General features: G+C 34.5%; 1 protein-coding gene across 3 annotated transcripts; it reads left to right on the top strand.

Moving 5' to 3' along the window:
- The first annotated feature begins 5198 nt into the window (after positions 1 to 5198).
- MHX (magnesium/proton exchanger) lies at positions 5199 to 21127 on the top strand. Of its 3 annotated transcripts, none has more exons than XM_010271269.3 (9): positions 5199 to 5463; positions 7100 to 7555; positions 10494 to 10669; positions 13386 to 13504; positions 14945 to 15105; positions 17227 to 17357; positions 19132 to 19348; positions 19446 to 19575; positions 20617 to 21127. In XM_010271269.3, the coding sequence occupies exons 2-9, from the start codon at positions 7162 to 7164 to the stop codon at positions 20912 to 20914; spliced, it is 1626 nt and encodes a 541-aa protein (XP_010269571.1). In that variant the 5' UTR covers positions 5199 to 5463; positions 7100 to 7161; the 3' UTR covers positions 20915 to 21127. The 3 variants fall into 3 exon arrangements, with proteins under 3 accessions (XP_010269571.1, XP_010269573.1, XP_088759467.1); XM_010271271.3 differs by having other exon boundaries at positions 5213 to 5425; XM_088903341.1 differs by lacking the exon at positions 7100 to 7555 and having other exon boundaries at positions 5227 to 5425.
- Positions 21128 to 26064: the final 4937 nt, after the last annotated feature.

Below are 26064 nucleotides of genomic sequence, written 5' to 3'. Positions count from 1 at the left end.
GGCTTTGTCAACTGGCTGATAAGCTTAGATACTATTTTAACTGTTGAGAGCTTGTTCATACTCTTCAATCCACTGAGAATCTTTCATTTGTTTGAAGGCCTTGGAGAATGAGAAGTAGTGGCCAGTGAACTTCAACATGAATCTTCTTAGCACGACAACTCAACTTGTGAGGCATTGCAGTTCTTTGTGTGTCCATGGAAGTTGTATATCCAAGATGGCCCGGGTCATTCCCTGGCATGTTTACTATAGATCAGGCAAAAACGTTGGCATTAACTTTTAGAAATTGGAAAATGTTATCCCGAAGACCATTATCTAGTAGGGAGCTTACCTGGATGGTTTTTTTGGAGTTACCATCCTCTAGTAGGTTATGTATAGGACACTTCTTCTCCCTTGGCCCTTCACATTGCAAAGTATTTAGACATCTGTGGTGTTGTCCTCAGAGCATCAATTGATTTAACAAGGAGACACCACATTATTGTAACTACAAGTGCATAAACTTACCTCATATGAAGCCAAAAAGAACAATCACAAAGAGGATCATGTATGCCAAGCTCTCTTGTAATTTTGTCCCATTGTTTTCTCTCAAATAACAACAATAACCTTATCTAAGCCAATCTATGAAATATCACCATACCCATGTATTTCATCATCTTCCTCCGGCTCTACTTGATTTTCCTATTCTCCTTGTTCGTCATATCTTTTCTATACGTGTTTATCTGCTCTTCTCAACTTCTCATCTTCCATGGTATTTGATATTGCCAAGCATGACGATACCTATTGCTCCTTACCAATTGGTCTTCCAGGCTTGGCTTTGTCAATAGGTCAAAACGCTTAATTACCGTTTCAAATGTTGGAAGGACTGCTCACACTATTTGGTCTAGTTGGAATCTTTCATTTGTTTGAGGGTCTTGAAGATTGATAAGTAACAGCCCTGGACTTTGACATGAATATGCTGAGCTCGACAAATTGACTTATGAGGCATTGTACTTCCTTGTGTGTCTGTGGTGGTTGCATATCCATGATGGCCTAGGTGAATTCTTGGCATCTTTACTATAGACCGGGCAAAAGTTTTAGCGTTAACTTCTATAAATTGAAAAACGTTATCTCGAAGACCATTATCTAGTAAGGAGCCTACCGAGACAGTTTTCTTGGAGTCATCAACCTATAGTAGGTTACATACATGACACTTCTTCACCCATGGCCCTTCACATTGCAATTTAAGTATTCAGACATCTGTGATGCTATCCTCAGAGCATCAACTGATTTTACCAATAGATGCCACATTATGGTAATTACAAGTGCCATAAACTGACCTCCTATGAAGCCAAAAAGAACAATCACAAAGAGGATTAATTATCCCAAGCTCTCTTATATTTCCCATTGTCTTCTCCAACAACAACAACAACCTCATCCAAGCCAATCTGTGAAACATCACCATAACCATGAATTTCATCATCTTCCTCTGACTATACTTGATCTTCCTATTCTCCTTATTCATCTTATCTTTTTTGGATGTGTTCATCTGTTTTTTGCAACTTCTCATCTTCCATGGAATTTGATACTGCAAAGCTTGACGATACTTACTGTCCCTTACCAATTGGTCTCCCGGGCTTGGCTTTGTCAACAAGGTTGACAAACTCAACTACTGTTTCAACTGGTGGAAGGCTTGCACACACTCTTCGGTCCATTGAGAATCTTTCATTTGTTTGAGGGCATTGAAGATTGAGAAGCATTAGTTCTTGGATTTTGACATGAATTTGTTGAGCATGACAATTCGACCTGTGAGGCATTGTACTTCCATGTGTGTTCCTTGTGGTTGCATATCCAAGATGGCTCGGGTCTATCCCTGGTATGTTTCTATAGACCAGGCAAAAATGTTGGTGTTAACTTTTAAAAAATTGGAAAATGTTATATCGAAAACCATTATCTAGTAAGGAGCCTATCTGGATGTAGGGGTGTCAATTGGATAGGATCTGGTTCAATCCGATCCATTCCAATGTGAGTCCATTATAAATGGACCAGGTCCAATCCAATGAATATTTTGGACCATTTTAGAACGGTCCAATTTGTTCAAATTTGTTTTGATTTAGATTGGTTTCAACCCTAACTCGGTCCATTAACACCTATATACTTATCTTATACCAATGGACCAGATATTGGATTAATCCAATCTAATCTAATATAAATTTATTATGGATGGACTAGGTCCGATCCAATGTAATAAATATTTTGGACCGAATTGGTCCAATCCAATATGTCTTGTTGGTCCGTTCAGTCTATCCAAATTGATTTTGGACTAGATGGGGTCCAATCCAAAACCAGTCCATTAACACCCTTACTTGGACGGTTTTCTCGGAATCACCATCATCCAGTAGGTTATGTATAGGACACTTCTTCCCTCATGGCCCTTTACGTTCCAATTTAAGTATTCAAACACCTGTGGAGTTGTTCTCAAAGCTTCAATTGACTTTATCGGTATACACCACATTATGGTAACTACAAATGCCATAAACCGACCTCCTATCAAGCCAAAAAGAACAATCACAAAGAGGATCGAGTATCCCAAGCTCTCATATAATTTTGTCCCATTGTTTTCTCCAACAACAACCTCATCCTAGCCAATTTGTGAAACATCACCATAACCATGAATTTCATCATATTCCTTCATATCTGCTTGATCTTCCAGCTCTCCTTGTTCATCTTATCTTTTATGGATGTGTTCATCTGTTCTTCGCAACTTCTCATCTTCCATGGAATTTGAAACTGCAAAGCTTGATGATACCTATTGCCCCATATCAATTGGTCTCCTAGACTTGGCTTCGTCACTAAGGGTGATAATGTTAAATACTGTTTTAACTGTTGAAATGATTGTTCACACTCTTCAATTCACTAGGAATTTTTCATTTATTTGAGGGCCTTAAAGATTGAGAAATAGTGGACTATGTCCACAGGGTCGACAAACTCAAATAATGTTTCAACTCTTGATCAAGTTTTCAAAGCCCAATTGAAGGAATCAATCTTCATCACTGTCTGAAGTACGTGAGGACGTCATCCGATTTAACTCAAATCCAAATCTTCAAGTTGCAAGAAGTACATCATCAAGAGAGAATTAGAGGTTCTATCTGGTTTGTAAGATAATTAATATCCAAAAGAGTTTGTATCCCATTTATTGCAAATATATAAAAGAAAATCAATTTATTTGGATTTGTCTTCTTTTTTTTCTTGTATTTGGTTTTGTATACGAAATTTGTGTCGACACTTGCATATCAAGGCTTTCAAGGTCACATGTAGGAGCATAGAACCCTTCCAAAGTGATCGTGGGGGTCTGATGTGCTTGATTAAAATAAAAATGATTTGACATCCCTTATCGTGTATACTTGGTTAGAATTGATCTCCTTCCCATTATAGATATGTGGCAAGGGTCCACATAAATTTGCACTGACAAATTTACCTTCTTACCAAACAAACTTTTATGTATAATGGATGCAAACACGAATTCCAATAAAGCATGTCTTTTTATCAAAAGCCCACTTGAATGCAAATTTATTTATTTATTTTTGCATCTGTTTGGAACCATTGTCATTGCTCCAGAAAACGGCGCCACATCAGTGCCACATAGGAAAAAACTGTTCTCCAAGAAACAACCATCTGTTTGGAACCATTTTTCCATAGAAAATGGTGTTCTAAGCCATGCCTTGGAAATCAAGAAGGCATGGCTTGGAGCAACGCCAAATTTGGCATTTCCTAGAGCTACAGCTCGTTGCTGCCAACATGCCAGTGATGTGGCACTGGATAATGGGTAGAAGTGCAAAAAATGTTTGCTAGAGCATTGGTACCAAACAGAAAAAGTTGTTGCTCTGGCAACGTCCTATTTGGCAGCAATGATTCCAAACAAAAAAAAAGGCACCGTTTAGAAAACGGTGCATCTAACCCACACATCAGCAGCATTGATGCCAAAACATATACTTTATTGATGTACTTTTACATCTTATTATCAATGTGAATATGCATTGGAAAATGTGTTTCCTGTCATTTATCAATGCATAAATGTAATGTTGCCAAACACTGGAAAAAGTGAACCAGAGTGCAAATTTACCCTAAACCGGGATTTACACTCCATTTGCATCATTTCCAAACACAGGCTAAAGGATTGAAGCAAATTATCACAAACTAAGAATTAAAAATCATCATCATCTAAAGTCCTATACTGATTATAGGGATTGGTTGTGCCCTATTATCAGAAAAGAATTATATCAGATCAGTTACATGAATCATGTTTCGCCAAAATTTGTATCTCCTATCCACACTTACCCACAAGACACTATAACTATACAATGGGAATATCTCCTCATGAATGTTAATATGTAAATATAGGAGACGCTTCTTGATGTGTGGCTGTAGTAATGTGTGAGTAGGATAACAAGGAGATCCAGTTCATTTTCACCATTCCATTTTATTTAATGTCATATCCATTCTTAATTAGTGGTTATGGCTGCATTTGGAAGTAATATAAATCAAGAACCGATCTAAAATTTACATCAGTTCGGTTTTGTAGGCATTTGGAAGGAGCGTGTAATTATGATTGATGTAAAATTCCACTTTGATTCAGTTTTGCATGTGTTTGGATGGAGCGAAGTTTTACATCGATAATCGATGTAAAAACTACATCGATTTTATTGATGTAAAACTTTACATTATTCCACCCATCACGTTTTCAAAAAGCAATGGTCACTTTTACGGTTCAATGTAAAATGTTATCCGTGTATTTTTACACCAATGACATTTTATAGTGATTCCAAACGCAGTCTAAATAATTTCATTTTCTTTTATCCTTCTCTTTTGGTTATGGTCTTCTTTGCATGCAAACAAACCAATGTAGAGCTAGGGTTAAATGGGAGTTCTTATTTTTTTGGAAAAAGAAATGGGAGTTTTGATCTTATTGATGTATCTAAAATAATGGTGTTTTAAAAACATTATTTATTGCTCAGCGGGATTTTTTTAATAAGATGGGTTTTCTTGTCTTTTAAAAATTTACATTTATTTTTTTATTTTCTTGAATTTCTGTGAGGGGAGTCGGGAGATGATAGGATCTTCTGATGTTTCTGGTTCAGCCGGTTTCAAAAATAACCGGGAAAATTTTGAGTAATTTTTCTTCAATTAACTAATTAACTTACGTTAGCAGTAAAACATGCTCCTCTGCCACTCAAACACCAATTAACCATTCACCGATATACACTCGCGATGTCTCCTCGCTCCGTGTCTTTCCCTGGTAGGCAATTCCATCGCCGGAATCTGGTCCGCATCAGATTCAGGTGCTGGATGTTACCGGTGAGGCTGACTCGTTGCCTCCGAGGTAACAGCCTACCAGTGACTCCCCTCGTATGTGCTCGTAAGGCCGTGTTCCACTCCTCTCGTTTTTGTACTCGTAAGACCGTGGTCCTCTGATCTCTTTTGCGTTTATCGGTATTTTCTTTTCTTCTCTGATTCTTTTTGTTTTCTCTAATTTGGCAATTGAAATAAAAGAAAATATGATGGTTCACAGCAAGAGTTCGAATTCTCACATTTTTCGAGGTGTTAATTCTATGCGAAAATTAAACTTGGTCTATGTTGATATTTAAGGTCGGTTTGTAGTCTTTGTTCGATCTGCCTTGTAGAAGAACTTGTTGAGATGTCTTTCCTTCTTCCACTATCTTCGTTCTTAAATTGTGGATAGATACACACATCCTCTTTATTGAGTTGGAATTTTAAATGTACAGTGATCTTTTCTTGATTAATGTAGATATCAGAGAGAAGAGATTATATAGAGAGAGAAAGAGATTACATAAAGAGAAAATGAAGTTTAACTCTAAGGCTTTGATGGTTGTAATTATAATTGCCTTTGAAGGTTGGTGTAAAGTATAATTTTGGGGTTAACGGCTTTGAGTTCCATCTGTCTGAATCTAAAGCTGTAGTGTATTAGTCTCTATTTCATAGTTCAAGTAGATGTATTTTGGATTTAGAATGGCAATTCAAGTAGGCTCTGTAGAGTAGTAGACATCAGGAGATTATAAAACTGTCTAATTAAACTTATGAGACGGAGAGGTGTCTCGGATCATTTTTTTTGGAGGGAAATGTGGTTTTGGAGTTGGAAAGAATCAATGATGATCAAAGGGTATTGAAGGATCTGACGAAGAAGAAGCCTAATGCCATATAAAGATTCAATAATCAGAAAACCTTTAGAACAGTAGTCCAGGTATCAAAAGTGTTTGCAAGATTAAAAGGGGATCTGTTTGGAGTTGGGCCTACTAAGAAGGTGAAGAAATCAAAGAAAGTCTACAGGAGAAGTAAAGAGGTTTGATCAATTATTTATTTCGTTGCAGGGTTTTATTTCTGTCTTGTTTATTTTAGTAGGGGGTCTGTTTGGTGTATGTTTCATTTGTTTTGTGGCTGGTTTGTTTTGGTTACTTTTAGGGGGTTGGATCTGGTCCTTGGAGGTGAAGTTTCTTTCTTTCTTCTCTCAGATGACTGTTGGTCACCTTCCTCTGTATTCTCTTTTTTTCTTTATTTTTATTATAAAAAAGTATCTTTTCTATTCACTGAGGGTAAAATAGCTTAAATAAATTGCATAGTTTTTTTGAATAAATATTAGTCAGTTCTAATCTACTGAATCGTTTAGATGATCTAAGAAAGTATTGCAAATGGCCCAGATGAAATGGTGCAGATCAGAATCATCAGATAGGTGTTTCACTCTGCTTAACCTGACCTTGTCCCAAGGGATAACCTTGATGCATCACAGACCACCGTAGACCTCCCAGATAACCTGTATTAGGGAGGATGTATATATATATTTGGATCAACAACTGTGAATTTCATTAAAAAAGAAATAATCAGGGAGGATGATTTCTCCCGTCCTGTTAACTTGACCAAGTATTCATCATGGACAATGGCACATTTATTGCATACTATGTATCATCAGGGAGAATATAAAATAAAAATCTGACTGTGGTATGCTTGAATTAGATATGTCAATAGAATTTGGAGCCGTATTGGTACCGATTATGTTTGAAGTATTCTTCTAATACGTTTATTCTTTTTTGCTAAGTCCTATGATATGTTTCAGGATAGCTTGTTTACTGGATTATCGCCATTTCAGAAGGGGAATGTGACTTGACAAGTGGAAATATGGGCTTGGGTTACAAGTCTATTTCAGAGAGAATGCTTGCATTTTCCAACGTTTTGGGGCATGAAAAATGTGAAAGCTACTTGCTTTTCCGAGGTGAAACTGCCCTTGGGGATGGCTTCAGATTATTCCTGTATCTTCTTGGTCTTGCCTATTGTTTCTTAGGATTATCAGCTGTGACTGCCCGTTTTTTCCGGTCCATGGAAAATGTTGTTAAGCACAAAAAGAAGGTGGTGGAGATAGATCCTTTCACAAACACTGAATTAATTAGATATGAAAATGTGTGGAACTACACAATTGCAGACATTACTTTACTGGCATTTGGGACAAGTTTCCCCCAAATCTCTTTGGCCACTATAGATGCCATCCGGAATATTGGTCAGCTGTATGCTGGAGGTTTGTGGCCATTTACTTCTGTTGTTTATGTCTTTCTTTTTTTCTAACACATAAAAGAAATGTTCGCTTTGAATTGATGATATGCATTGTAAGAGGAAAAGAAACCTTGGACATACAAAGAGCATGAGACTGCTTTTATTTCTTTGTGAGAAAACTATCATTAATATCAAAATAAAATGGACGCCCAAGATTATGTTACCAGAAATATGTATTATCATTAACATCAGCTAGGGTTATCTTCATAATTTAAGTTTCGCATAGAAACGATGCTGAGTTACTGAATTACATTTAGAAACTCTGTACCCGATCAGGTCCTCTATTGGTCATGCAATTCTATTTATATGACTATGTCCTATTACTTCTACATTTCTTTCTGCTATTTGGCTCTGCTGCAGCTGCATTCCTTTTTTACTTAATTTATTGACATTTGTCTTATGTCAGTCTTCTTAGCCATCTCTATGTATTTTTATGATATCTTTCTCAGAAGTCAGAGTGAAAAATTTATACAGGTTATCATTGAAAGTGGAATACTCTCATGTTTTAACATCTTTTTTAATTTCCAATTTCGTATCTATATTTTTATTGAAACCCTCTTCTGCATTCCATCATATTCAGGAAATCAGGTATTCTCTTATGGAGTTATTTGGTGAAAATGTTGGGCTGGATTTTGCATGAATTTGTTTATAGGATTCTTGTACATTTTTATATCAGTAACTTGAAAAATTATATTGATGATGAGTAGCAGTCAATGTACTATAAGCTATTTGTGGGCTGGCTGAAAAGGGGGAAGGAATCATATGGAAGTTAAGGAATGAATTCAGGAGATTCAAGCAGATTTCTAAAGACATGATGATCCAAATAAGGTGGATAAGGAGATCTGCGAACAGTTCGCTGATGGTCTAGCAAAGCAAGGAACTCAAAAGACAATCTATGTTCTGGGCAGTTCTGTAAATAGTGAATAGTTCTGTTTGGGCTTTGTTTTGTGCTCACAACTCTTTGTTGTATCTCTATTTTTTTTGATTTAATGAATCAATTTTGTGTTGCTGATAAAAAAAAGTACTATAAGCTATTTTACATTTTACACCAAAATCTGATGGAACAAGCCCATTATTACTCCCCAAACAAGCCCTAATTGTTCCAAGTACTTTATAGTGACTTGAATCATATCAAAATAGTAAGCCAAACATCCAATAACTAATTCCCCATTGGTTCTTTTATTCAACATATCCATGAAATATCAAAGATATTAGTAAAAAAATATTTTTGGAAAATTTCATATAGGAACCTAGCAAAATGGGGAGATTTCAAGGAAATTTCACCTTGTCGATATTGTGAACCATGTTTTTGAGTACCATGATCTTATAACACCTTTGCAAACTAACTAGCTTGCGAAGGTGTAAACAAGCCCTAATTGTTCCAAGTACTTTACATGATTCGGCTAAAGGATATCCACTCTAGGTCAGGCTCTCCTTGTTTACACCTTCGCAAGCTAGTTAGTTTGCAAAGGTGTTATAAGATCTTGGTACTCAAAAACATGGCTCACAATATTGACAAGGTGAAATTTCCTTGAAATCTCCCCATTTTGCTAGGTTCCTATATGAAATTTTCCAAAAATATTTTTTTACTAATATCTTTGATATTTTGTGGATATGTTGGCTAAAAGAACCAATGGGGAATTAGTTATTGGATGTTTGGCTTACTATTTTGCTATGATTCAAAAGAAAGAGAAAAACACACACAACAAAAGAGGATTCTCAATCTAATCAAAACATATAGTAACAAAAAAGACAAATGTTGAAATGGCAAGTAAATGAATATGCAACAAAGACAAGATGGCTAAAAGACTAAAAGGGAGATAAAAAGAAAGATACCTATTTTTAAGTCTCTTATACTCTTTTATTTGACTTATATAGTTGTTTGCTATGTTTTTTGTGCTTTAAATGTGCAATTATTCTTCTTCTAATGATTTCTTGAAGATTTATTAACTAATTCCATGATTCTAGAAAATTTCCCTGATTTTTTTAGATTTTCCAAATATCTTACATGAATTTCCCCATCTCTACATGGAGAAGTATCCATCAATATCAAAATTGCTAATTATGACCAAAAAAACTGAGTGTGCAATCTTTTAGCCATAAATCTTGCCCTCCTTGTCTGGAGTTTGTCTGGAGTCTGAAGCTCCATGACCCTGCCATCTCATCTTTCAACCAGCCAATGCTAGTTTTCGAGTCACTTTCTAAGGATTCTCCTGCATGTTCTGGAACCTTTGAAAGGATTAGTATGATATTAAGCTTCAAACTTGTGACAGGAGTGGTGGCTTGGTGCAAATAATTAAATGAAGATATAGTTTACTACAGAGGCTACGGTTGCTATCTTCAGTTAAAAATTCATGGGATTTTTTTTTTTTTTAATTCTTGAGAAGTCTGATGAAAAAGCAAACTCAAATGTATGTTTATGTAGTAACTTGACTCTTTTCCTTTCTTTTTTTGTTATCATTATCTGGGTGGGTGGGGTGGTAGCTTGGGGTTTAGCTGGACCACTAACTAGCTTACCAAAGATCATAAACGTGTAGTTGGGGTATTGATATTTTGGGGTTATATTTCATGGAGGACAGGGTTGCATTGCTTGGTATTTTCAATGCATCTGCTTGAGATGACCCTGCCACATGTGCCTAACTTCTTTAGTTGACTATGTAGGCCTGATTCCTTTCACTCAAGCTATGCCACAGATTGCTTAGAATAATTTGTGAATCATGAATTAATTACTGTGTCTACATTCAAACTTGAGTTTGAACAACTTAATTTATTCATCTACTTTTTAACTTTTATTTAACATTTTCTTCACATGATCTTTTCGTGGCTTGAACTCTGTATTCATGTATCTATGCTAATTTTTGTGCTTCTTCTATATGCTATTCTAACATCTACCTGATTTGTAGGTTTGGGTCCTGGAACACTTGTTGGTTCTGCTGCATTTGACCTTTTTCCTATCCATGCTGTTTGTGTGGTAGTTCCAAAAGAAGGAACTTTAAAAAAGATATCAGATATTGGTGTTTGGATAGTAGAGCTCTTTTGGTCATTTTGGGCTTACATTTGGCTGTACATAATCTTAGAGGTGTCTTCCGTATACCATTTCATCATGATTCTAGAATTCTGTTATGTTGTTCTTTTCAGTTTTCAGGCATGCCAGTTTTAAGCTATCAGTGATAATTTGATTATTTACAAACCTTGTTGATCAGTAGACCTTAGTGATATAGGAACTTATTGTCCATGGAAAAGTAGACCTTGTAGGAGGTCTTGAGTTCAAACCAGTTTTGCATGGACTTTCCTAAAGGGACAACATGTCTGTGTTGGACATGCATCAAGTCTGACAATCTATGGATTCTTGGGGACACTACCATTTAATATTTCCTTTTTATCCCCTAGCTTATTTGACATAAATGAACAGCTAATTTACAAGATGAAAACCTTTTTTATGTCAAATGTTACTTTTCCATAGATATGAACTATTTTATTAGTATATACTTTTCCCATAGATGTCTCCATGAATCCATGTTTTCTTATCTTGTTAAGTCAGACTCTTGGTGTGTGCTGGACTGCTGGGTTCTGACTCTTGTGTCTTTGTCCATGCAAAACTGGTTCAAACTCAACTAGAGTTCGGTTTCCAGACTGAACTGTGGGACATCATGCATGAAAGCTATCCAATCTGCATTGGCTGTAGCCAGATTGATTTGGGCTGATTCCTAACCAACTCAAAATCCTCAAAACCTTGCTAACCCAACAAAGCGTCTAAGAGAAAAGATGGTATGCCAAAACTACTCTTTTATTCTTTATCATTTTACCTTTGCATTCTTTCCTATATAATACAACTAGCAGGGCCTGTGCAATGCACGAGAAAAATAGAAAGAAACCTGGGTATATTAAAAATTTTTAGTATAAATATTGATATGAATAAATTACTTTTCAAAATTTATGAATAAATTTCTAAATTGATATGAATAAAAATTTCAAAATTTATTGATATAAATAAATTAATTTTCAAAAAATTCTTAATTATGAATAACTAATTACTAAAAATATAAAAAAATTTCAGTAAGTTAGATTTTTTTAAATTAACTTTCACTAAATTAAATTACCAAAAACATGAAAATTAGTTTATGATAATCACTAAATTAAAATTTCCCAATAAATACCAACAACCAATGTAAATTACCAATAATTATGGAAATTATTAATAATTACCAAATGTAAATTATCAATATTAAAATTCCCCAATAACTTTCCAATTTGATAATTACCAAAAACCTATGTAAATTACCAATAATTAATTGTGGAAATTATAAATATGGTTAAAATTCCTCAATAATTTCCCAATGTAATATTTAATAATCACCAAAAACCAATGTAAATGAAAATATCAATAACTAATTTTTATTACCAAAATTAGTTTTCAAAATCAATAATTTTCTGAAATTACCTGAAAATTAATGGAAATTACTACAAATTGCTGAAAATTAATTTTCTGATTTTTTCAAAATAAATAATTATCTGAAAATTACTGAAAATTTCAGCTAATAATTATCAATTTTAGATAATACTAATATATAATTAATTTCATATAATAATAAATTAATATTTAAATTTTAAAAAAATTCAGTGAATGTCATTAATTATTAATGCTTCATTAATTATTGATTGTTCAATAATTATTGATATGATTAAGTTAATTTTCAAAAACTTATGTATTTATAAATAATTAACTACTACAAATATCAAAATGAGTTGATATTTTAATTATTTTGATTACCCTATACGTTTAATGTTTGGAAAGTTTTTGCCTTTGTTATGGTGGTGAAATGGGAGGTAGGGTGATGTGGCTAGAGTCTAAGAGCTCGGTGATGTAGCAAAATGAGGGGCCTGGGTAGGGTGAAGGCAAACCCGTACTGAACCCGGTTTGTTGTGATTATTTCTTCATTATTTTAAGATTGAATTTAAAATGAGTTTAAATTAATAATTTTTACTTTTATTATATTTTACTTTATTTAGTAAATTGTTATTGATGCGTAATTTAAGTTATGATATTATGCTAAGATTATTACTGTTTAAGTTTTTTAATAATGTTAGAATTTTTTATATAATTAAGTATAATATTATTGTAATTAATTTTAACAATCATTATTGTTAAAATTAAAAAACAGTAATTTATTTTGAATATTCTATTATGTTAATCATTTTTATATTGAAATTAAATTTTCTTACTTTATAATTACGAAAATATTATAATTAATTATTAAATTTTATAATGAGAATATTATTTATAATTATAATAATATTTTTAATTAATTATTGAATTTTATTACTTTAGTTTTACTATTTGTCTTATTGTATTATTTTTTTTTCTCTTATTAGTATTTTAGATATTTTTTATTCATGTTATTTCAATATTCAAGTTTTAACTTAAAGTGTTTAAAAAAAAGAGTTCTAGCTTAAATGTTAATATTTGATACATTGATGAAAAATTAAATACATGTATTTAAGAGAGAGATGGAGATAGAAATAGATAGATAGAGAGATTGGGGTGGGAAAGAGACCTTAAAATTAGATGGTTTATTGGGCGTGTGAGATAGATTAGGAGATGGGAAGGAGGGAGGATCTCTAATTGGTTGTTTAAAAAATGAGGAGAAAAAAGTAGAGACTTCCTTGTTAGATATGCATGTACATATGTATGTGTCTGTATGTACGAAGTAGTATTTCAACATGCATTTAATGGCTTAGAAAATGAATTTAAGAACTTCACAAAATGTTCTTGACTTTTTCTGTGCATTGTGTAGGTCTGGACCCCAAATGTGGTTACCCTGTGGGAGTCCTTATTGACAGTGTTGCAATTTGGGTTATTGCTGATACATGCATATGCTCAAGACAAACGCTGGCCCTATTTATCTCTTCCACTGTATGTTTTATTTTATGGCTTAGTTTTGGAACCACTGCATGTGTTTTCACTGGATGAATATTGTTTTCTATACAAAATTACAGATCACAAAAGTCTCTCTACCTAAATAATTTATGTATTTTTTGATCAGCAACATGAAATCAGAATTTATTACCATAGTTTTCAAGGTGCCAAGGTGAAACTAGGCGATAGGGGAATGCCTTGTTGCCTAGGCAATGAGTTTTTAAAATAAAAAAATATAAATCCTAGGGTAGTTTCCTAGTTTTCATAGTAATATGCAGTAATCTTTAACTAATAATTACTATAATCCTCATGAAATATGTATAAACTCCATATCAAAAGATAGAAAATCAACATATTTATGAGATGAAAAATAAGAAAGGAAAGAAAAAACATACAAAACATAAGGGCTGAGCCCTTGTTTTGGTCCTAGGAAGAAGATGATGATGAAGTCCTATTGATTATTCTTGTGTCAATTGGATAAAGTCTTCAAGTTACTTCTTGCTTATCAATTCAGGTTTTAAAGTCTTAAAGGGGTCAAGACCATGGGGCCATCTGATAACAACTGAAGATGCTGAACTGGAAAGCTTATTGCTTTGTCTTTTAGTGAACAAGTTTTTAAGGAGGTTGTGGGTTCCTTAATAGTTGAAACTGAAATTGGATTGATCATTGTACCCTTGAAAGTTTTATTATTTATTAACTAAAAGACAAAACATTAAGGGCATGTTTGTTTACTCTAAAGTCTGACATCTGAAAGTGCAATAATTACATTAAGAGGTATATTGGTATTGGTGAACTTTTCTTTCCTCTGAACTCTGAATGCACAGAATGTTGTTCTGAATTCTGAAAATTATCAAATATCCATTTTGACCCCATATATGAGAGTTTTTGTTTGTCTTTTTGGGGGTATCATTGGAAAACAAAAAGTTGTACGATTGCACTTTAAGAGATAAGAGGAAACGAACAACCATTTTTCTCTTAAAGTTAAAAGATTCCTCTTAAGAGATAAGAGTTAAGAGGAAACGAACAGGCCCTAAGTGTTTCAATTCAGCAACTTCAGTTGTTATCAAATGGCCCCTATGCCACTGACTTGTATGTTGATTGAACCCAAATAAGAAAATTATATAAAGAAACTAGTATAAGAATAATAATATTAGTATTCTAAACCCACAATATGAATAATTTAGTCTAATAATATCTATTGTACTACTATTAATAACATAAATTAAAAATATAAAAATATTATGTGTTGTCTTGGGTGAGGTGACACTCCAAGAGCGCCTTATCACTTAGGTGTTGCCTAGGTGCCTGCCTAGGCATTGCCTTAACAACTATGTTTATTAATAAGGGAGGAGAAGAAGAGAAAGCCCATCTAACCATCAAAATGGAGAGCTAGCCATGTTCCTTAATTATCTATTGCTGTTTATTTTTGTATCTCAGGACAAGAAGTGAGAGACCAGAAGACTGGGTGCCACAAGAGACTGTTTCATGTAAAAGTAGCAATAATGACTGTGATGATTACTCTGAGATACTACAGGGTGGTGAGGAGGAAGAGAGGAACATTATTGATATATTCTCTATCCACTCAAAAGAGTGTAGAGGTACTCTGGCTTGCCTTTCCTAAATCTTATCTGGAGCTAGTGGTAATTCATCTGTTAATATTAGAAGAGTCCTATGTTGTGTTGATCTGAATTTATTAATAAAAAATCACTTATTTATGACATGAAAAAAGATGACTAACATTAACTTATTCAAGTTTGTTTCCACTGTAAAAGGGGACTAGAGTATGAGTGGGTGGTTGACTGGATATTGGTGCAACTATGTCATGCTTGCTTTAAAACATTGGTGTAATTGCTAAAGTTTAGGTGTTGAAAATGAGAAAGAAACGAACAAAGATTAGTCGATTTGTGTTTTATGTTTGTAGAACAACTTTTTTTTTTCATGATCCATGACTAGCATTCTAAAGGTAAAGATTATGATATATGGTAACTGATTTTGGCACATCTATTTTTCGATAAACTGGGTGTAAGCACCATGGACAAGACTCAGATGGTCAGATCTCCGAAAGTTTGAAGAAAATAGTGTTTGGGAAGATAGAAATGGCCAGACCCCCGGAGGGGCTGCACTACATACTCTCCATCAAGGGATCAGGCCTCTGTAGTTCCCTGCAAAATGGGTGATCATCTTAAGAAAGAAGAGAGAAGAGGTTATGTTGGTTGTGTGGGAGAAAAGAGGAGAAGAGAGAGAAAAAATCTGGGTCCACCTCATATTTTGTGTCTTGGGTCCCCATTTGGGCATGGAGCCCCTATTTATATTATTTTCTTCTTAATGAACCTTCTAGAATGTTCAAGGCTTAGTCAAATGACTTGGTTTACTACCCTGGACTGGGCCAGCTCGGTTTGGATTCAAGTTGGGCTAACCAGATCTATGGAGGTTTGCAAGTCCATCCTCTTACACTGGGCACATCACTGAAAGGACAAAATACTCCTGTATATTATGATAATGAAAACGTGGGAGTAGTTATCTGTTTTTGAAAGATGCACATTATGGACTAATAATTAGGGGTATATCCCTTTTATCAAAAATTGAGTATGCCAAAATGAATACCACCATATTTTAAGTTTTAGTTAAATGTATCTTAATCCTAAGTGGGTACCACAACCACAGTAGTCACCTGCAAATTGAGTAGCTTGCTGCTGGTGGTTGGCCTCCAGAAGGATCACCACTGAATTAGAAACTTTTCTCCCTTAGCATGTGCAGAAGTGCATTATCTTATACTGGCTAATAGTAAGAATCAGCCACCCATGTTACCACGGCTGTAGTAGTATGATAAATATAGGGAAGGGATACATGTACACCATATCTCATCAATAACAAATAAGGAGGAATGAAATTCAGTTAAAATTGTATTACAGTTAGTGAAGATTTTATGTAGGATTAAATGGAAGTATAAGATGCTTCCATTATTGTTAGCTTCAATTTAGAATATATTTCTATTTTGAATCTCAATGTGTTCTCTAATCTTTATATAGATCCAAAATAAATTCAAATTCAGCACAAGTTTCTTCCCTGGTGGGTAGCAGGCCTGCTGTCTATCAGGCCATGATAGTTTCTTTTAATCAGCGTGTGCTTGAGATGGGAGTATACAGAAGAAAGGGATGAGAACACTAGATATCATCAGACAGAGATTGGAAATAAAGACAATTTGGTTCAATATTGTGTTGATCCAGAAATCTTGTAATTATGGATGGAGGATGGTGAATATTATGTTTAACACAGAACAGGTTACTTGTAATATTAGATTAAGAAATTTTTATTGTTAATTAGTTTTCTATTTTAGCTAGGTTTCTATTGTGTGAACTATGTATTCTCTGTATAAACACAAGAGAGCTCTCATTGTGATTGAGTTCAATTATAACAAAGCTTGGTTTGTCTTTATGGTATGAAAGTGGATGATCATCAGCCTGTTGAGTTTATATAACAAGCTTTTATTTCCCTAGCGGGTGGTATTCCTGCCTGTCAGGCCATGATATTTTCTTCTTTTTATTTGTTCTCTTTATTTTTTTGGTAAAACTCGGTAGTTTAGTTAAGATCTTTCTTGTTGTTCTTCATTTCATTTCGAAAAAAATTCTATGATCAAAATATTTGATTCATTAGCCATTCTTTGCTATTAAACCGTTTTTTCATTTAGATGTCCTTTTCTAAGAAGCACAATATTACAGATTCTATGTACCAAACTCTGCCAACTATTGATGTGGCTGAAACTTCTGGTGGAGGTTTTATCAAGAAGCACACTGAAGAAGGGCCTAATATGCTTTCAGTTTGGAAACACCAGTTCATTGATGCACTAAAGGTAATTCTCATTCTCTGTACTCTGTATTTTCAATGAAATCCTTCATGGTGGTAGATGACCAAAAAAGGTAAAAAATTGGTTAAAACTTCAGGATAATATCGTGCAAAACCGTTTGGGGGAGATACGTTGAACAAAGAAAGAAAAATAATGGATTTCTTTTATTAATAATTGGAAAGTTGTCTTTGAAGTATCTGTAGAACCCACACAATTTACATGTTTCTGGTCGAATTAACATTGAGTTGTCACCATATTCTTGCTTATCACTTTTAACTTTTTCTTATCAATCATCTAAAGATAGACGTTTCAAAGAGAAAAGAAAAGGGAAGTTGGTTTCGTAAATTTAGGATCATGAATTTGTGATCTCTGATTTATTGCATCATTGTCCAAGACCATTCCCCTTCCAAAACAATGATCATGGTTTGGACTTTGGGGCAGATACATTCTTGTGATCCCACATTTCTGGTGACCAAGGACTCTAGAGCCAATCGAAATACAATTGATAAATAATAAGTTTTTACCTTTAATCAACATATCAAGCCATCATTATGGGTGAAAACGAAAATTACCAGATCAACTTAAGAAGCTCAAATCTCTCTGAAAGAAAATATGAAAGTTTATTAGTAAATCACGTTTTCATATGGTCTGTGTCCTTCCAGCTCAACTCATGTTATCTATAGTATGGTTGGTTCATTAGGAAAAGATTTGATTTTAACAAGTTTCATCCCCAAATTGTGCGTTTTACTGATGCCTAGTCAATGGTGCCTTTTCAAAATTTTCAGTTTATGTGGATCAGCAGAACTCCGGATTTTACATAAAATATATGATTTAGTGGAATGACTTGCTTTACATCCTTTGGAAACTTTTTATTAATTATGTTTTTCTTTTAATAGAATCATTAGGACCCAAGGTTTAATATGTTGGTGTCGGTGGAAATGTTGGTTGTCCAAATTTAAGAAACATGTTAGAAATGTCAGAAATATCATATGGAAATATTGTAAAAATTATGGACATGGTGGAAACATTGTAAACTATGCAAAATATAGAATGATATTTTCTGAAAATGATAAAAGAAGCATAGGCACACCTTTTTAAATTATTATCTTGTTCTAAATCATTAAACAAAGCTAAGAAACTAAGATTATAAACAAAAGAGCACATTTTGAATGGCCCTTTAAGCCTTGAGATTCAGAGCTTCATGACAGAATGAGTTGAGGCAAAATTTTAACTCATAGAAAATGTAAATGGTTGCACAAATATTTTGCAAAAAAAACTAATATTTAACTTCATGTTTGAAATGAATTTTGAGCTTGCTCAAAGTGGTAATCATGTAAGTTAGGCGGGCAATAACATTGTTACTCCACATTACAATGTTGTCACCAACTTATGTTATAATACTTTCCCTTGTACTCTACATAGTGTTGATAGTGTTCACTAGGGAATATGCTGATTCCAGGAAAATTTCATGTCACTACTCATGGAAGTGGAAAAGGAAATGTGTTGCGGAAACTATCTCTTGTACTCCGCATAGTGCTGGTAGTGTTCATTGGGGAATATGTTGATTCCAGTAAAATTTCATGTTGCTACCCATGGAAATGGACATATGTCGTGGAAATATTAGGGAAATTAGGGGCATTTTAAATCACCAGGACCTACTGTTGAGGTTCATCACAGAATTTCTATGATTTATTTTTTGATCTTTGTTCTATATGGATGAAATTGTGCAACAAATCAAACTCTTTCTGTTTATTTCTTGATTGTGCCTTCTTTTTAACAGTTAGAGAGCACAGAGTCAAGAAAGTTGGACAATATATATTTACGACTAGCAAGAGTTTCCTGGCAATTAATCCTTGTACCATGGAGATTTCTATTTGCTTTTGTGCCTCCTTATCATATCGCTCATGGATGGATTGCCTTCATCTGCTCTCTGATTTTCATTAGTGGAATAGCTTATGTTGTTACAAAGATCACAGATCTGATAAGCTGTGTCACAGGTGTGTGTTGGTTCTGTGCTTCCTGTACTTGACTGAGGTTTTGGTTCTGCCGAAATGACCTAGATGATGCTCTATGGATTTGTCCCCTTTCTTGCAGGAATAAATGCTTATGTTATAGCATTTACAGCATTGGCCAGTGGAACTTCATGGCCAGATCTAGTTGCAAGCAAGATTGCTGCTGAGCGTCAGACAACAGCAGATTCTGCCATTGCAAATATTACTTGCAGGTTTTAATCTTCAACTTCCTATTGAATAAGCCTGACCCCATTTAGAAGCAAGGCTCTAGGGCGTTTCCCATTAAAATAAATCATTTCCATTTTCTCTTACTTTTGGAGTTCCGTAGCAGATTAAAGTTTCATTTTTGCTGAAATTTCAAGTTGCACTAGTTGTGGTAAAAAAACCATACTGCTGTCTACACCAATGTACCCCATACATGTATGGCAAGAACCCAGTCAGGTAAGTCAGACACTGCAAAACAGCATCCATGTATGGGTATTTGGGTATATCATGGTTATGGTTTATAGCTATTTTTTGGCTAAGACAAAATGTCTTTCAGCCTATGTTACCATAATATTTCTATATACCTATAAATAAAAGAGAGTTTCACGTTCTCTTTTTTCGTCCATGATGTAACTTTTGTTTTCCAAATTTGTCCTTGAAAATTTCTAATGCTTTCTCCCCCTTTCATATTTGTTATTGAACATCTAAATTTACAATCATACCACCGTATAAAACAGAAACAATGAAAGTCATCTCTCTCTCTCTCTCTCTCTTTCTCTCTCTCGCCCAATAAAATAAATAAAGAAAAATCTATGATATGAGAAAGATATGGTATGGAAAGAGTTTTGACCAATCAAAACCTACCCATGAATTTTGATAAATAACACCTGAATCATTGTCATGTTTATGATTCTAGTTTATTGGTCAATTGTTTTTCCCATACCATATCTTTTCCATATCATAGTTGAACCCTTAATAATTGTAAAAGTTTATTGGATGAGAGGATTTGAAGGGCCCATTTGTTGTTGGTCAAGCATACTCTTTTATCCTTTTCTTTCTTTCTTTTTTCTTTCTTTGGATGCAAGTCATTTTGGAATTCAGTCTAAAGTTCTTGGGGTGCACTGGAATTTGGAAACATGTGGATTTCTATTTCCATTTCCAGACTTTGATATGAAAATATCTATTATTTATGATGCTTATTCTTTCAAATTCAAATGATGTTTATTCTTTCAAATATCTATTATTTATGATCCTTTTCTTTTCTGCAGCAATTCTGTGAATATTTATGTTGGCATTGGCATCCCATGGCTGATCGACACAGCATACAACTTCATTGCATATAGGGAACCATTGCGGGTACAGAATGCTGAAGGCCTCAGCTTTTCTCTGCTTGTTTTCTTCTTAACTTCAATAGGTTGTATTGCAGTTCTTGTGTTTAGGCGCCTTACACTGGGAGCTGAACTTGGAGGGCCAAGGCCATGGGCCTGGGCAACATGTGTGTACTTCATGTTCCTCTGGATTATTTTTGTTGTTCTATCCTCCCTAAAAGTTTCTGGCATCATTTGAGTGGCTGGCCAATATTTATTTATCATTTATCATTTTTTTTGAAAGTCTCTTGTCAATTTTCATTCTTTTGTTTCCTTCCATTAATACATAAGTGTAATTTACTGCATGTTGTAATGGTCCCTCCGCTTGGTTAAAGATCAAGCTATTTGGTTAAATGTAATTGGGAACTATTGATTATCTATGGTGAATTAAGGTGTAATAGTGTGTAGTCCATATTGCTCCATATTCAATACTGACTAGTAAATACAAATTGTTCAAGTAATACCTTTTAAATTGAAGTCTCTTGGAACTGTCTTTGATGGGTTGAGACGGCAACTTTTTTTCTTCAAGCAAATCCAAAAACTAGGGTTCTACTATGATATGGGAAAGATATGATATCTGAATAGCTTCTGACCAATCAAGTAGAATCATAAATGTGGTAGCCAATCACATGTTATTTATCAAAATTCATGGGTGGGTTTTGATTGGTCAAAACTCTTTCCATTACCATGTTTTTCCCGCATCATAGATTTTCCCCAAAATCTAATGATGAGCCAAAAAAAAAAAAGTCAACTTCCCACACCACTTCATGATGAAAAGCGTCAACTTGCAACTCCATTACCTTTTTCTTGTCAAAAAATAAAACTGACTCAAAGCAAATGGAACCTATAAATATAAAATGTTCCTCCTGCCCATTTCATTTCTTTATGATTTAAAGAAATGATTTAAAGGCTCATATTTGGATTGGACAAAAAAGGCTCTTGAAAGAGCTGAGAATTCTCAGCCAAGAAGCTATTGAAGGTTGGGACTTGCGGGGGGGGGGGGGGGGGGGGGGGGGGTTGAATGATTCAGATGTTAAAAGTCATCTTCAGTAATCTATCAATTATCAGGAAATATTTTTTAAGTATCCACTATTCGAAATGCATGATATGCAATTTTTTCGTATCGTCAATATTCGAAACCTTGATTAAAAGTAAAACCAGTTGAGCGCCAGGTCCTGCATCGGCCAAATGTCTAAAATGTTTTTTCTTTTTTTTCTTTTATATTTTTTTATGGACAGCGCAAGGTTTCAAGTTCCCAACCAACTAGGGTCGTGTGTTAATTTTTAGAACTAAGGGTTCATTTAGTGAGAGCAAATCAGCCCCCCACAACGTCCCACAATTCATCCTAATTGTGTATTGGGAACATCTCCTGATGATGATATCAGAAATAATGATATCATCGGGTCACGGCAGGGATGTACTGTGGGACGTTGTAGGGGCAGTCTTTGGGGTGGGGCGGGGGGGAGCTGATTTGAACTCCCATTTAGTTTGCAGTCGGAATTAGAATTGTAATAAAAGAACCATCGGAATGGTTTATTCCTCTGCCTGTTTGGATTGGACGGGAAACGGAGTCAGTTGGAATAAATTCCCATTCTTAAAGGAGGGGGAAGGAATGACCATTCCCTCAAATGGGGCCATTCCATTCCACCAAGGAATGGGAATGATACTTTTGTTATTTTGTACATGTGTTTACATAATAATAGATTGTATAGCATGACATGTTTAGAATATTAAGTAGTGTTGAGTTGTGCTTTGAATTCTTGTTGCAGTCAGATCCATGACCTGATCCGATAATTTTGGAGAAATGGGGGCCATCCCTACAGTGGTATGGATCCGACCCATTTTTTGCTTATGGGTCTGACCTGAATATGTTGTGTGAAGTTGTTGGGTTTCTCCTTTATGTATCTTTTGGCTTATACATGAAGATGGAGAAAATTTGAGAGTGAGAGATTGGGTTTATTGGGATGTAGTTTTTTTTTTTTTTTAAGAAAAAGAGGTTACTCAACTTTTGTGTCCTCTATTTTCAATTTTCATAGTGGATCTGTGTTCCTCTGTTGCTCGTGTTGTGGACATAGGCTATAGGCCAAATCACATAAATCAGTGTGCTCTGTTTTCCTTTATCTTTTCTTAGCCTTTCATATCTCTGTTTTACTTCATTGTTTTGTGTCATTCGAATATGTATTTTTGGGTTTTTGTGCAACAAATAGGAACTGCTATCTTGCAGGTCTCACTCCCTTGTACTGGACTACTCGCACAGTACTGGTATGCTGATGATCAAAATCTATCATAAGAGGGAGTGTCTCAGCTCTCTGATCATTCTCTAGGGGAAGAGAAAATTTTGCTCTACTTTGATGGGCAAGGAATGCATACAAAACACTATTCAAGTGAAATGGAAGTTTTTAAAGCTTATATTTATCTGAAGAAATCTCTCAAGAATTCAAACCTCAACCAGTTCAGTTCATCCCACTTTCAGGTGCCCCAGTATCACCATTTTTCTAGGTTGAAGCAGCAGAAATTGTTTTGAAAACACAATTTTGTTCCATGTAAGAACATCATGGACTACTTTGAAGAAATAAAACTATCATAGGTCAGTAGGATAGATTGAGCCATACCTGATGGCAAATTCCTTTAGCTCATCGAACATGAAACAGGGGGAGAGGCATCTCATAGTCTTGGCTAGCCATGGTGAGATTTTGCAACAGAAATTAGCACCATACATGCTATCTTGGCTGCTGTCTTATCAACCTTATTTGGCTGTGACATTCAGCTATGAATTTCTTTAGGCTCAGTTTGGAAAAGAGTACAAATATAAATGTATAAAGTGTAAAATCTTGTATTTTGTATTACTAATGTAAATACATAGAGTACAAAACCTTACATTTTGTATTACTTTACAGTTTACATGTATTGTACTGTACATATTTGTATTTGCACTGTATTTATACAAAATATAAAGTTTTACACTATACATATTTATATTTATACTCATTCCAAATTGAGCCTTAGTCCCTGCAACCTTCTGTTTCCCTTCCAACTGAAGAAGTTTTGTTCTGTATTCCTCGCTTGCCTGTTCTTCCTTCTCTACTCCACGAGCATGTTGATGTCATTATGTAGGGATGTCAACCGATTGGGTTTGGAATTGATTTGCCTCAACCCTAACCCGACCCTCCAATGTCCTCACCTACCCTGTCCCAAACTCCCAACTCCGAAACCAATCCAATCATATGAGGTTTAACTCAATACTGACCCGGCCAGACTTGCAGTCTTTCAAATGTGTTTTTTATAATACACTTTAAAAATTTAAAAGCTTTAAGTTGAAATTTGTTTTATAGGTTTTAAGATGTGTCGGTTTTTTTTGGTACTAGAAAAAAGAAGAAAAAACAACACAAAATAAGAAAAAACAAAACCAGCATGAAAATAGATCGCTATGGAATTAGAAGTAAGAAAATTACAAGAATACTCTGTAATCTGTATACACATAGGGGTATCATGAACCAGCCGGGCTGGTCAGCCAAAACCCAAACTCAACCCAGGTCAAAGAATATAAACCCTAACCTGACCTTAAAGCTGAATATACCTGACCATAACTCAACCCTATGGATTTATCATTTAGGTTTTTTATAATTTTGTAACTTACCTTCTAGGTAAATGTTTATTGGGTAACATTTGTTTGAGTAAATTCACTTATTCATGCTTTTTTTAATTCTTAGGTAAATAATATAATTATCTTTTTATCCATAAAAAGTTAATGTTAAAATGGACAAATTTGTTCCATTATGTTTTATATTTTTCGTCCACGTGAAAAAGTAACTTACCTACTTGGGATATGGATAAGTTTTACCTAGATAAATGAGATTCTTTATAATTAATGTAAAAAGAATGCTATAAAGTTGATCGATGGAAAAAGATACCCATTGACCAATTTCCCTCCTTATTTACCGATAAAGAAACGAGACCTTAACTTGACCTGTTGACATCATGTGCGTTTCTTTCTCCATCTGCTATGTTATCGGTTGAAATCCTGGTATTGTTTAATTTATTTGTTCTGAGAAGTGGCTTAGATCTTTTATTTGAGTTGTTATGTCATTTTGATGATTGATAAATTATATTAACTGAAATCTAGACATATAATTTGTATAGTTGAGATCAATGGACTGACTAATCCTTTGCTTATGTGACTTTTTTTTTATGAATCCATTCTCGAACCTCTTATTTAGTTATTTATACTTTTTTCAAGGGATGATGATTTCATACATCGTGGGTAGACCTGTTCATGGGCCGGGTGGCCCGATGGGCCAGCCTGGCCCTCGGACGGGTTTGAATATGTTTATAGGCCCGCGGGCTTAAATTCGGGCTAAAAAGCCTGGCTCGCAATAAATTCAAGCCGGGTTCGGGTTTTGTTAAAATAGCCCGACCCGACCTAAAATTAGACTTAAAATGGGTTATGTGATTATGTCCATTTGAATAAATTTATGTTTTAAAACGTAAAAGAAACGGAAAAAAATCATCTTGTAGGCCCATTGTTCATTTAAATAGGAAAAAAATCATCTGAATTTTTAATTCTAATTTGAATAGGAAAAATTGTAATTTTTTTTATTAGGTCGGACTTTGGACTCGGGCTCAAGCTTTTTATTAGGGCCAGGCTCGGGCCCAAGTTATAGACCCGTTGGTCAGGCTGGGCTCGGGCCTAGCGTATTTCCATTAATGATGAGTAAAAGCCCGGCCCGGCCCGACCCATCCCATGAACAGGTCTAATCATGGGAATGGAAAATTGAAAATAAATTTAAGAAAAATAAATAAATAATTGAAATAATAAAACTATATTTAATATTAATAAATCAGGGCATTTTATTGATTTGAAAATATTCATATTAGAGAGAGACGAAAATCTCTATGGGATGTTCGGCAAAAGGGCAAACCCGAAGGATGAAGAGGAGAGAGAGAAGTAATGTTTGATTCATATATTTAACTGTGGAGAAAATGAGCAAGAACCCAGAGGATGGAGTTCAAGGTGGAGCTTCCTCTTGAACCGAGAAGGAGGAACTTTTTCTTTCGTGATCAATTCAAGGAAAACTCTGAACCAGAACTATGATTTGCAGTTGAGAGCTACAATATTAGACGATGCCATTGGAGATGTGATTTCTACTACTTAATCCCCACAAAGCCATCCAATTGCTAGCCCTATGATTTGTAGTTGATTGAAGGCCCCTTTAGTTTTTTTCGGAAAGTTATATATCTATATTCTTTTATTTTTCGGGTAAATAAGACAATGATGGGTTTAGCCATAAAAGTTATTGTTAAAAGGGATAATTTTGTCTTATTCAAGTATTGACAATTTCTCCCAGATGG

The sequence above is a fragment of the Nelumbo nucifera genome, chromosome 4, assembly GCF_055504915.1.
Source record: "Nelumbo nucifera cultivar China Antique chromosome 4, China Antique-T2T, whole genome shotgun sequence".
Classification (NCBI taxonomy): domain Eukaryota; kingdom Viridiplantae; phylum Streptophyta; class Magnoliopsida; order Proteales; family Nelumbonaceae; genus Nelumbo; species Nelumbo nucifera.
This window is presented reverse-complemented; position numbering and strand designations above follow the sequence as displayed.